Here is a 14735-nt window from a genome sequence, read left to right as displayed (position 1 = left end):
ACCTTGGTTATTTGATGTCTGTGTAGAGTACATCATGTGAAACGGTGGGCAGAAGGAAGCTCAAGCTGGAATCGAGATTGCTGTGGGAAATATCAGTGACCTCAGACATGCAGATGACACCACCCTAACGGCAGGAAGTGAAGAGGAACTAAAGAACCTCTTGATGAAGGTGAAAGAGGAAAGGGAAAAAGTTGGCTTAAAACTCAACATTAAAAAACTAAGACCATGGCATCCAGTCCCATCACTTCATGAAAAACAGATGTGGAAAAAATAGAAACAATGACAGACTTTATTTTCTTGGGCTCCAAAATCATTGTAGACGGTGCTGCCATAAAATTAAAAGATGCTTGCTTCTTGGAAGAAAGTTATGACAAACCTAGAGCAGAGACATCACTTTGCCAACAAAGTTCCACATGGTCAAAGCTATAGTTTTTCCAGTAGTTATGTATTAATGTGAGAGTTGGACTATAAAGATGGCTGAGCACCAAAGTATTGATGCTTTTGAACTGTGGTGCTGGAGAAGACTCTTGAGAGTCTCTTGGAGAGCAAGGAGATCAAACTAGCTAATCCTAAAGGAAATCAACCCTGAATATTCATTGGAAGGACTGATGCTGAAGCTGAAGCTCCAATACACTGGTCACCTGATGTGAAGAGCTGACTCACTGGAAAAGACCCTGATGCTGGGAAAGATTGAGGAAAAGGGAGCGACAGAGGATAAGATGGTTGAATGGCATCATCAGCTCAATGGACACGAGTTTGAGCAAACTCTGGGATATAGTGAAAGACAGGGAAGCCTGGCGTGCTGCAGTCCATGAGGTTGCAAAGAGCTGGACAGGACTGAAGGACTGAACAACAGTGTGACGTTGAGTTATCAGAGTCCCTTCATCTGAAATTGAAACTCTCTCCCAAACACTTTACATATCAATAGAACAGAAAAAAGAGCCCAGAAATAAACTCATGCACCTGTAGACAACTAATCTATGATAAAGATGGCAAGAATATATAATGGACAAAATAGTCTCTTCAACAAGTGGTCTTGGAAAACTGGACAGCCACATATAAAACAATGAGAACAGAACATTTCCTCACCACCAACAAAATAATCAAAATGTATTAAAGACCTAAATCTATGTTCTGAAACCATAAAACTCCTAGAAGAGAACAGAGAACAATCTATGACATAAACTGTATCAACTGTTTTTAGATCAGTTTCCTAAGGCAAGGGAAACAACAGCAAACATAAACAAATTCAATTTAATTAAACTTACAAGGTATTGCACAGCAAAGGAAACCATTGACAAAATGAGACAATGACCTAAGGAATGGGAGAAAATATTTGCAAATGATATGAGCAACATGGGGTTATTATCCAAAAAATATAAATAGCTCATACAACTGAGTATCAAAAAAAACAATGTCAAAAAAACCAAACAACCCAATCAAAAATGGGGCAGACAACCTGCAGAGAAATCTTCCTAAGAAGCTAAAAGGAACCTGAAAAGATGGTCAATGTCACTAATTATTAGAGAAAAGCAAATCAAAGCCAAAATGAGCTATCAGCTAACATCTCTTAGAATAGCTGTCATCACAAGACCACAAACAACTGTTGGCAAGGATGGAGAAAAAAAGGAACCCTTGTACACTACTGGTAGGAATGTAAATCGGTGCAGACACTATGGGAAACAGTATGGAGAGTCCTCCAAAACTAAAAATAGAACTGGGATATGATCCAGCAATCCCACTTTTGTGTATATATCTAAAAAGATGAAAACACTAATTTAAATAGATTCACCCCCTCCAATGTCCATAGAAGTATTAACTACAACAGCCAAGGTATGGAAGCAATTCAGTGTCTTGTCAACATACAAATGGATAACATGTGGTATACACATAAGAATAGATTATTGTTGTTGTTCAGTCACCCAGTCATATCCGACTCTTTGTGACCCCATGGACTGCAGCACACCAGGCCTCCCTGTCCCTTACTATCTCCTGAAGTTTGCCAAGTTCATGTCCATTGCATCAGTGAGGCCATCCAGCCATCTCATCCTCTGACGCCCTCTTCTTCTTCTGCCCTCAATCTTTCCCAGCACCAGGGACCTTTCAAATGAGTTGGCTGTTCACATCACATGACCAAAATACTGGAGCTTCAGCTTCAGTATTAGTCCTTCCAATGAATACTCAAGGTTGATTTCCCTTACGATTGACTGGTTTGATCTCCCTGCTGTCCAAGGGACTTTCAGGAGTCTTCTCCACCATAATGTGAAGGCATCAATTCTTTGGTGCTCTGCCTTCTTTACGGTCCAGCTCTCACAACTCTACATCACCACTGGGAAGACTGTAGCCCTGACTATACAGGGCAGGCAGAGTAATGTCTCTGCTTTTCAACACACTGTCTAGGTCTGTAATAGCTTTCCTATGGATTATTTCTCAGCCATGAAAAAGAATGAAATTCTGCCAATTACAGCATCATGGATGAATCTAGAGAACATTATGCTTACTGAATTAAATCAGAGAAAGATAAATACTATATGATATCACTTAGATGTGGAACCTAAGAAATAAAACAAATGAATACGTATATAGGAAAACAGAAACACAATTACAAAAATAGAAAACAAGTGTTTGCCCGTGGGATCAGGGAAGGGGATAGGGACAGGATAGGGTAATGGGATTAAGAAATACAAACTACTGTATATAAAATAGATTAGCAACAAGAAGATATTGCATAGTATAGGGAATTATAGTCATTATCTTGTATAATAACTTCCAGTGAAGTACAATCTGTAAAAATACTGAATCACTATCTGTATACCCAAAACTAATATAATACTGTAAATCAACAATACTTTGTTTATAGAACACTATAATGTTATATGTCAATTACATTGCAATAATAAAAATAAAAAATACAACTTTAAAATATACTAAAATGAATTGACAGTTGATCGTATGATACAGAAGAATGGATCAGTGAGCTGGCAGACATAGCAGTGGAAATCACTGAAGCTGAACAGAAAAAGGAAAAACAATAAAAAGTAGGAAGGACAGTTTGAGACCTCTGGAACTATATGAAACATACTAGCAGTCACATAATAGGGGTCCCAGAGAAAGGGGCAGAGGCCATATTTGAAGACATAGCTGTAAAATTCCCTAACTTGGAAAAAAAGATATTCAGGTCCAGAAAGCACAAAAAGTTCCAAACAGGACCAAACCAAAGAGGATCACACCAAGAAACGTTGTAATTGATATGTCAAAAATTAAAAATAAAGAGAAAAAGGAAAAGCAACAAGTTATATACCAAGGCAAATCCATAATGCTATGAGCATTGCAGATAAACGGTGCAGGCCAGAAGGGAGTGACACAATATATTTAAAGTGATGAAAGGGAAAAACCTATAAATAAGAATATTCCAATTAGTAAAGCTTTCATATAGATCTGGAGAGATCAAAAGTTTCACAGATAAATAAAAGCTAAGAGTTCTGTGCCACCAAACCAAATTCCAAGAAATGTTACAGAGACTTTTCTGTGTGAAAAAGAAAAGGCCACAACTAGATACATGAAAATTACGGAAGGAAAAAATCTCACTGGTAAAGGCAAATATACAGTAAAGGTAGTAAATCAATTATGTATAAAGCTAGTAGGAAGGTTAAAAGACAAAAGTAGTAGAATTATGTATATCCATAAAAGTAGTTAAGGGACACACAAGACAAAAAGATATAAAATATGATGTAAAAAATAATAAACATTCTGGGGGGGAAGAGTAAAAATTTAGGGTTGTTAAGTGTGTGTGAACTTAAAAGATCAGCAACTTAAAATAATCATTAAACTTAAAAGCTTTTCCACAACAAAGGAAACTATAAGCAAGGTGAAAAGACAGCCTTCAGAATGGGAGAAAATAATAGGAAACGAAGAAACAGACAAAGGATTAATCTCAAATATATACAAGCAACTCCTGCAACTCAATTCCAGAAAAATAAATGACCCAATCAAAAAATGGGTCAAAGAACCAAACAGACATTTCCCCAAAGAAGAAATACAGATGGCTAACAAACACATGAAAAGATGCTCAACATCACTCATTGTCAGAGAAATGCAAATCAAAAATCACAATGAGGTACCATCACACGCCAGTCAGAATGGCTGCTATCCAAAAGTCTACAAGCAATAAATGCTGGAGAGGGTGTGGAGAAAAGGGAACCCTCTTACACTGTTGGTGGGAATGCAAACTAGTATAGCCGCTATGGAGAACAGTGTGGAGATTCCTTAAAAAACTGGAAATAGAACTGCCATATGACCCAGCAATCCCACTCCTGGGCATACACACTGAGGAAACCAGATCTGAAAGAGACACGTGCACCCCAATGTTCATCGCAGCACTGTTTATAATAGCCAGGACACGGAAGCAACCCAGATGCCCATCAGCAGACAAATGGATAACAACACTAAACACCAATACACCAGAAAGATAAACACCAATATAGTATACTAACGCACATATATGGAATTTAAAAAGATGGTAACGACAACCCTATATGCAGGACAGAGAAAGAGACACAGATGTACAGAACAGACTTTTGGACTCTGTGGGAGAAGGCGAGGGTGGGATGATCTGAGAGAATAGCATTGAAACATGTATATTATCAAGTGTGAAACAGATCGCCAGCCCAGGTTGGATGCATGAGACAACTCCCAGGGCTGGTGCATTGGGATGACCCAGAGGGATGGGATGGGGAGGGAGATGGGAGGGGGGATCAGGATGGGGAACACATGTAAATCCATGGCTGATTCATGTCAATGTATGGCAAAAACCACTACAATATTGTAAAGTAATTAGCCCCCAACTAATAAAAATAAATGAAAAAAAAAAATCATGTACATAGACAGTTGTTGTTTAGTCGCTAAGTCATGTCTGACTCTGACTGTAGCCTGCCATGCTCCCCTCTCTCCATGGGATTTCCCAGGCAAGAATACTGGAGTGGGTTGCCATTTCCTCCTCCAGGGAATCTTCTTGACCCAGGGATCGAACCCATGTCTCCTGCCTTGGTAGGCTAATTCTTTACCACTGTGCCATCAGGGAAGCCCCATAAATAGACAGAGTGCTATATTAAATTTTACAGTAGCCACAAACCAAAAATCTAAACATATGGAAAAAAGAGAAAGGAATACCAATGTAACCCTAAATATACCTATCAAATCACAAAGAAGATAACAAAAGAAGAAAGGAAAAAAAAAGAACTACAGAAACAACCACAGCACAAGAAAATGTAAAGGAGAACATATCTAGCAACAACTACTTTAAAAGAACATGAAATAAATCTGCAATCAAAAGACATAGAGTAGCTGAATGGATACAAAAACAAGAGCCATCTATATGCTACCTGTAAGAGGCTCACTCTTGAGTTACAGACATGCAGACTGAAACTGAGGAGATGGGAAAAGATATTCCTTCCAAATGCAAAAGAAAAGAAAACTGGGGTAGCAACACACACCAGAAAAAATAAGCCTTTAAAACAAAGATTGCAGAAGTGACAAATACATTACATAATGATCAAGGGATCAATTCAAGAAGGAGATATAACAATTGTAAATGCATATGCATCTGGCAAAGGAGTACCTACATACATAAAGCAAATATTAACAGACATAAAAGGAGAGACTTGATAGTAACACCATTAATAGTAGGGAACTTTAATACCCCACTGACATTACTGGGGTTAGTGAACATCCAGAGAGAAAATGAATTAGGAAACACTGGTCTTAAACAACATATTATACCAGATGGACTAAATAGATAAAGATATAATATTTCATCCAAAAGCAGAAGAATGACCTTTGTTTCAAGTTCACACGGAACACTGTCCAGGACAGACCATATGTTAGGCAACAAAACAAGTAAATTTAGTAAATTTAAGATTGGAATCATATCAAGCATCTTTTTCTGACCATAACTATAGAGAGGAAAAATCAACCAGTTAAAAACAAATCTGCAAAAACACAACTATGTGAGTTTAAACAATACATTATTAAAAAACAATGAATCACTGAAGAAATCAATGAACAAACAAAAATATACCTGCAGACAAATGAAAATAAAAACACAATGATCCAAAATGTATGGGACTCAGTAAGAGCAGTTTCAAGGTTTATACCATTACAAGCCTCCCTCAAGAAACAAGAAAAAACCCAAATGAAAAACCTAAACCTAACTTACACCTCAAGGAACTAGAAAAAGAACAAAACTGAAAGTTAGTGAAGGAAAGAAATAAACATCAGAGCAGAAATAAATGACACAGAGACTAAAAAATTTGAACAGATCAATGAAACTAGGAGCTGGTTCTTCAAAAGGATAACAAAAATTGATTTAGCCAGATTCTTCAAGGAAAAAAGGGAGAAAACTAAAATCAATAAAATCAGAAGTGAAAATGGAGAAGTCACAACTGACATCACAGAAATACAAGGGATCATAAAAGATTACTACAATTATACACCAATAAAGTGAATAACTAAGAAATGAACAAAATAGTAAAAATGAATCTCAAGACTGAACCATGAACAAATAGAAATTTTGAACAGACTAATTACTAGTAATAATACTGAATTGATAATAAAAAAACTACCAACAACAAAGAAGTCTAGGACCAGACAGCTTCACAGATGAATTCAACATTCAGAGAAGAGTTAACACTATCTTTCTCAAACTACTCTCATTTTGAACTCATTCTATGAGGTCAGCATTGCCCTCATACCAAAACCAGACAAACATATCATAAAAATCACAGATAGTATCACTGATGAATACAGAAGCAAAAATCCTCAACAAAATGTAGCAAACTGAATTCAACAACACGTTAAAAGGATCATACATCATGATCAAGTGAGATTTATCCCAGGGATGCAAGGGATTCAATATCTGCAAATCAACTGATGTGATATACCATGTTAACATATAGAAGAATAAAAATTATATTATCTTAATAAATGTGGGAAAAGCTTTCAACAAAATTTAACATCCATTTATGATTAAAAAAAAAAACTCAATAAACTGAAAATAGAGGGAACATGCCTCAACATAAAAAAGGCCAGATATGATAAGGCCACAGCTAACAATATACTCAAACCCAAGTTAGAGGGGAAGAAGTAAAACTCAGTGTTTATAGATGATGACACTATATACAGAAAATCCTAAAGATGCAAGAAAAAAATATTACAGCTCATCAATGAATCTGGTAAAGCTGCAGAATACAAAATTAATATACAGAAGTCTGTTGCATTCTATACATTAAAAATGTTCTATTAGAGAAATAACAAAAATTTCATTTACAATCATATCAAAAAGAATACAATATCTAGAAATAAATTTAACTAAAGAGGTAAAAGAATTGTATTCAGAAAACTTTCAAACAATGATGAAATGGACTGCTTAAGAAAGCTGGGTTTCTAGCTTCCCTGGTAGCTCAGGCGGTAAAGAAAGCTGGGTTTCCATGCTTTACGATCTGGTGCAAACAACCACTGGAAGAGTATTTTGTCAGTCTGATTTCCCACTTATTTATAAAATTTATGAAATGATTTGGTTCTTCCAGTTTTGATCAAGGAGCACATGTTATAGGTCAATCCCTCTTTATGTACAAAGTACGGGACAGGAATCTGTTTTAGAGTCAGCACATTAATTTCCTGGAATGATGTACTCTGGTCTATTCTCATATCCTGAAGTTGCTGATCCCATGCTTGAAAATTCTCGATGCTCTCCAGTTGACTTTGGATTGTGACTTTTCTCTGCTGGTCGCTTCATCATAAAAAATTTTTTCATGAGTTTCTTAAAACTTCTGACCCACTAGTAGTGGCCTTTTACACTTTCCTGCAGGAGTAGGGATTTAGTCTCTCTTCTAAATTAATCTTGTCACAATAATGAGATTTTGAGATGGAGGGGAAATAAATGACTAACAGCCTGTCATTTGGATTTAAAAGTTTAGGGTTATCGTAAACAAAAGTTAAAAAAAAAATTGACAATGGTTTCCTTATCTTCTAATCACAGTCACATTACAGGCAACCTAAAAAATTCAGGAGCACTTTTAGATTAACGCATTTATAGATCACATCAAATTTTGTCACCATTGTACCTGTCAATTGCTTGAAGATCATTGGCTGGATTCCATGTAGGATCAAATAATACAACCACGTTGGCACCAACAAAATTAAGGCCTAGTCCACCAGCCCTGGAGTAAATGTAAAAAAAAGCACATTAAAACAGTAAAAATAAATTTTGCTCTGCAACTCAATGATGCCAGGTTTCTATAACAAAATAAATACAATATTACACTAACATTATAAAAGTAAGGTAATTAAAATACAAATATACCACAAGGAAAATTGCTATGGAACATTTTTTTCTTTGTACTACTCTAGAATATTCCTGAAGAACTATGGACAGAGGATCATAATATTGTATAGAAGGCAGTGATCAAAACCATCCCAAAGAAAAAGCAATGCAAGAAGGCAAAATGGTTGTCTGAGGAGGTTTTACAAATAGATGAGAAAAGAAGAGAAGGGAAAGGCAAAGGAGAAAGGGAAAGACAGACTCAAGTGAATGCAGAGTTCCAGAGAAGAGCAAGGAGAGATAAGAAGGCCTTCTCAAATGGACAATGCAAACAAATAGAAGAAAACAACAGAATGAGAAAGATTGGAGATCTCTTCAAGAAAACTGGAGATACCAAGGGAACATTTCATGCAAGAATGAACAGGATAAAGGACAAAAATAGTAAGGACCTGACAGAAGCAGAAGAGATTAAGAAGAGGTGGCAAGAACACAGAGAACTACACAAAAAATATCTTAACGACCCAGAAAACCACGAAGGTATGGTCACTCACCTAGAGCCAGACACCCTGGAGTGTGAAGTCAAGTGGGCCTTAGGAAGCATTACTAAGAACAAAGCTAGTGGAGGTAATGGAATTACAGCTGAGCTATTTCAAATCCTAAAAGATAATGGTGTTAAGATGCTACACTCAATATGTCAGCAAATTTGGAATACTCAGCAGTGCCCACAGGACTAGAAAAGGTCAGGTTTCATTTCAATCTCAAAGAAAGGCAATGCCAAAGGATGTTCAAACTACCATATAACTGCACTCAGTTCCCATGCTAGCAAGCTTATGCTCAAAATCCTACAAGCTAGGCTTCAGCAGTACATGAACTGAGAACTTCCAGATGTACAAGCTGGGTTTAGAAAAGGCAGAGGAACTAGAGATCAAATTGCTAACATTTGTTGGATCATACAGAAAGTAAGGGAAATCCAGAAAAACATCAATTTGTGCTTCAATGACTATGCTAAAGCCTTTGACAGTGTGGATCACAGCAAACAACGGAAATTCCTAGAGATGGGAATACCAGACCACCTTACCTGTCTCCTGAGAAACCTGTATGCAGATCAAGAAGCAACAGTTAGAATCAGCCATGGAACAATGGACTGGTTCAAAACTGGGAAAGGAGTATGACAAGGCTCTGTATTGTCACCCTGCTATGCAGATTACCTCATGCAAAATGCTGGGCTGGATGAATCTCAAGCTGGAATCAGGACTGCCAGGAGAAATATCAACAACCTCACATATGCAGATGATACCACTCTAATGGCATAAACTGAAGAGGAACTAAAGAGCCTCTCTTTGAGGGTGAAAGAGGAGAGTGAAAAAGCTGGCTTAAAACTCATCATTCAAATACTAAGATCACAGCATACAGTCCCATCACTTCACAGCAAACAGAAGGGGAAAATGTGGAAGCAGTGACAAATTTTCTTTTCTTGGGCTCCAAAATCACTATGGACAGTGACTGCAACCATGAAATTAGAAGATGCTTGCTCCTTGGAAGGAAAGCTATAACAGACCCAGACAGTATATTAAAAAGCAACGAAATCACTTTGCCAGCAAAGGTCCATATAGTCAAAGTTGCAGCTTTTCCAGTAGTCATGTACGGATATGAGAGCTGGAGCATGAAGAAGGCTGAGCACCAAAGAACTGATGCTTTTGAATTGCGGCACTGGAGAAGACTCTTGAGAGAGTCCTTGGACTACAAGGAGATCTGAGCAGTCAATCCTAAAGGAAATCAACCCTTTGGAAGGACTGATTCTGAAGTAGAAGCTCCAATACTTTGGCCACCTGATGCAAAGAGATGACTCACTGGAAAAGATCCTGATTCTGGGAAAGACTAAAGGCAAAAGAAGGGGGAAGCAGAGGATGAGATGTTTAGAGACATCACTGACTCAGTGCACATGCATCTTAGCAAATTCTGGGAGACAGTGAAGGACACGAGAGTCTGGCATGCGGCAGTCCATGGGGTTGCAAACAGTGGGACATGACTTAGTGACTGAACAAGAATAACAGAATATCTCTAAGAAGTTTGAGCACTAGAGCTCATTTAAGTAGGCTGTGCTGGTTTTTACATTTTTTGGATACTCAAATACTATTATCTAGGATTTTCCTAACAGAACTTTTAAAAGTTTAAAAACTTTTAAAGTTTAAAAACTGCTAATATACTCTAGCTAAATAAATATACACACTTAAAAAATGTACTTGTCTTTATTCCTCTAAGTGCAGCTGAAAACCCTGGACATTACATATAAAATGAAACACAAGATTATGAAAGCTGGAAGGAACACAGATTGGTTACAGACCACAAGAGAAACGACATGGCAGCGAGTTTCCTGGCTGTATTTTTGCCTAATGTATCCCAGATTGGAATACCAGAGTGGGTTTCCATGGCCTTCTCCAGGGAAATCTTCTCCACCCAGGGATCGAACCTGGGTCTCTTGCATTGCAGGCAGATTCTTTACTGTCTGAGTCACCTGGGAAGTCACTGAACTGGAAATGCCAAGAGCAAACAGTCAGAGACCAAAAAAAAGAAAGAAACCCAAGAAAAGCCTCTTCCTTTAGGCAAAGAATCAGGGAGGGCATAGAGTTTTAAGACAGAAAAATGAAGACAATTAATCAGCCTATTATTGCAAACACCATAGAAAAAAAAATCTGTGGCCCTAACCCTCACTTGGTCATCCAAGACTGAGTGGGGAGACTGAACTTCCGTCTTTGCCTGACAATAAAGAAGGGCCTCTCATGCTCATTCAGGCGGTGTCAGGGAAGACCGAGGAAGACCGATAAAGGAGCTGGAACTTCTGACTGCTGCCAAGCTATAACCAAGGTCCCCTCTGCAGTGCGGGGTAAGCCACGCAGGAGCGATAAAGTGCCTCAATCTCAGGATACCAACACAGGCCAAGCAAGAGACATGGATTTCTACCTCACGTGGCTGGCATGGTGTCTGGCTAAAAGAGAAGTTTTAAATAAGATACAGAGTCTCATAACATAATACTCAAAACATCGAGTATACAATAAAAAATTACTACTCTTACCAAGATCTAGGAAAATCTCAATTTCTTTGAGAAAAGACAATTAACATTTGACAACACTGCAAAGAATCAGATGTTCGAATTATCTGACAAGGATTTACAAGCAGCCACAATAAAAATGCTTCAAAAATGCTTGAAATAAATTAAAAATATTAAGTCTCAGCAAAGAAAGAGAGGATACCAAGCAAAAATTTTAGAACTGAAAAATAACTGCATAACAAAATTTGCTAGTTGGATTTGGTACTACAGTGGAGATGACAGACAACAGAATCAATAAACATAGAAGCAGGTCAATATTATTTGCCCAATCTAAACAACAGAAAGAAAATGTTCAGGAAAAAAAAAAGTCTTAGAGGCCTGAGAGACAGTAATAAAAGAGCTAATACTTGTACCATAGTAGTCCCAAGAGAAAAGAGAGAGTAACACTGAATGAAAAGGTACTGAAATATAGCTGAAAACTTCCCAAATTTGGGGAAAAAGATAAACCTATAGAATGCAAAAATTGCATGAACTCCAAAATGATAAACCCAAAGAAAACTATGTTTAGATATAGTGTAGTTAAACTTCTGCAAACAGAAGACAAACTCTTGTAAGCAGTCAGAGAGAAATTGTATCAACATATTACTTTTAAGGGAACATAAATCCAAATAACAGTAGATTTCTCACTAGAAACCAAGGTGGCCAGGAGGAAGCAGTACATCTTTCAAGCGCTAAAAGAACTATCAACACAAAATTCTATATCCAGTAAAAAACACCCTTCAGGAATGAAAGGGAAATCATGACATTGTCAGACTAAGGAAAATGAACAGAATCTGTCACCAACAGACTTAGAAGCAAGATAAAACAACTAAAAAAGCCAACCAATATCCAGTCCTATCAAATTTACCTCAAAAAAGTTTTTTTTTTTTCTTTTTCATGAGTCCCTTCTTCATCTCTATTTTCCCTTCCCCTATTTAAAACCTTGATATCATAACTTCATTGGTCTCCAGTCTTCCCTTTCCTTTGACCTCAGATCCATTCCCACACTACATAAAATAATTTAAAGTACAGAATATAGAAAACTAGTGGCTTCCCAGGTGGCCCAGTGGTAAAGAATCTGCCTAACAATGGAGGAGACACTGGAAATGCAGGTTTGATCCCTGGGCCAAGAAGATCCCCTGGAGGAAGAAACGGCAACCCACTCTAGTACTCTTGCCTGGAAAAATCCCACGGACAGAGGAGCCTAGTGGGCTACAGTCCGTGGGGTCACAGAGAGTCAGACATGACTGAGCTACTAAGCATACATGTAGAGAAAACTAAGGATGCCATTCGTCTATTTAAAACTTCTCAATTCTGTGGAGAGTCAAAGTTTTGTCTTCATTTAATTTGACCTCTGGTTAAAATATACAGTGAAAAGAAGCCACAAAAGATATATGCATATTTTGACAGCTTTAAAAATATGGAATTGTTTAATGGATCTGACAAATTCATTTTTCTACCAGTCAAAACATATCAGAAGATAATTCATTTTGGAATGAAGTTATTTATAATGATATTTTTCCTAAATATATCTAGCAAAACTGAATAATAAAATGTTTGTCTACTGATTTAAAGATTTCAGCTGCCTACACACCTTTTTAGATTTTACCTAATAATAACTGTTATCCTCTCATATTTTGAACTTTCTGTGTCTAAATACCCTACATTTAGCAATTATTTTATTATACAATAATAAAATTTTGTATTTTTAAAAAGGAAAACTTAATATCCAAGAATAAAACCATTTCCTTTATATTCTACACTTTTCTAATCTCAACCTTCAAAGCCTTTCACTGAGGCTTTCTCTTGCTGTTTTTCCCTTTTCAGAATCTTTATACTAGATACTATTCATCCAGGGAGAGAAAATGTTAACAGTCTTCTCTTACACAGTTTCTGTCAAATAGAAAGAAATTAATATTTATAGAGTGTCTACTATATACCAGGAATGGTGTGAGAAATTTTCATATATCCTATACTTTCATCCTCAACATAGTTCTATGAACTATTATTCTCATTTTTACAGATGAGGAAATTGAGAATCAGAAATATTAATTTACTTGCTTAAAAGTCATTGAAGCGGCTAACGTCTGGATTCAAACCCAGGCATCCTGACTTAAGGTTCAATATTCAACAGAAATTGAATTAGCTCCTTTGGAAAATAGCTTTAATTAGAGGCAATAGCAAAAAGGTATCACAGAGACTTAAACTCAAAGAAAGGAATGAGGTGGGATAAAGAGTAAGGTTGGGAAAAAATTCTAAAAATAAGTAAATTAGGGGAGTAGGTGATTTAGAAACCAAACAAGTAGAAGAAAAGTTAGTTTACCTGTCTACTATTGTGATGGGGAAATTTTTGAAAAATCAAGGTTCATAAGATTACATAATTACACTATTATGTGAAAAATCAACTAGTTATGATTAAAATAAAATTGGAGAGTAAGAAATATTTTCTAACACTTAATACCAAAAATAAGTCTAGTTAACTGTTCAGTAAGTTGTGACATGAATTTACCTCAGATGTCCTAAATGAGTAACAGGAAGGTCACCACTAGTTGAGGTAACAATCTTCAAAGATATTTTGAAGACTGTCCAAGTTAATTCAGAGGCAGTATTTCTTTTAAAGAAAAAAAGTAATCTCTAAACTCTATCTCTAGACACGAGATGATTCTCTATTTAATGATAATACAATTGAGAAGTGCAAACTTTTCAAACCTGTCACTCCTCTCCTATGGCTAAGAGCAAAAGCTTTACTCCTTATGCAATAAAATACAAAAGAATATAGCTCTTTTCAGCCTGAGAAATGGTATAAAGACAGACCCATAATCAACATGCAGGCTATTCATTCTTTAGGTCTTTCACATTCTATTTTGTATCAAAAATATATAAAAATTATATTTAACCATATCTTAATGTTTCACAAAAAAATGCCATCAGTGAATTAGATTTTATTGTTATGTATTAACTATTATAAAAATCCTGCATGCCATAATGACGATCGAAGATACTGCATGCCACAACAAAGACTTGGCACCGCCAAATAAGTTTTTTTTTTTAAAGGGCGAATAAAGTATTCACTTACTGAGAAGCCTAAATATATTTAACCAATACCATGCTCATAGATAGGAAGGTTCGAAAGCATTAAAATGTCATTTTTCTACAAAGCCATTTATAAATTCAGTGATTCCAATAAAAATTCCAACCCCAGGAAAAATGCCAGAAAACCCTCCTTTGATGAGCTGAATGAGATGATCATGGAAAGCTAAGCTTTAAGGTATTGACATTCCAGAATAAAGATTATTCACAAAATGAGAGTTCAAAGCAAAAAAATAAAGA

At 36.5% G+C, this 14735-nt stretch overlaps 1 protein-coding gene across 5 annotated transcripts in view; it reads right to left on the bottom strand.

Moving 5' to 3' along the window:
- Positions 1 to 14735, bottom strand: part of ERCC6L2 (ERCC excision repair 6 like 2) — a 174272-nt gene that overhangs the window by 80363 nt on the left and 79174 nt on the right. For all 5 annotated transcript variants that reach the window (XM_065946782.1, XM_065946780.1, XM_065946779.1 and 2 more), the window contains exon 12: positions 8121 to 8216. In XM_065946782.1, the coding sequence (XP_065802854.1) occupies positions 8121 to 8216 (96 nt within the window). The remainder of the gene's footprint in view (positions 1 to 8120; positions 8217 to 14735) is intronic.

This window comes from Muntiacus reevesi, chromosome 10 (assembly GCF_963930625.1).
Source record: "Muntiacus reevesi chromosome 10, mMunRee1.1, whole genome shotgun sequence".
NCBI lineage: Eukaryota > Metazoa > Chordata > Mammalia > Artiodactyla > Cervidae > Muntiacus > Muntiacus reevesi.
This window is presented reverse-complemented; position numbering and strand designations above follow the sequence as displayed.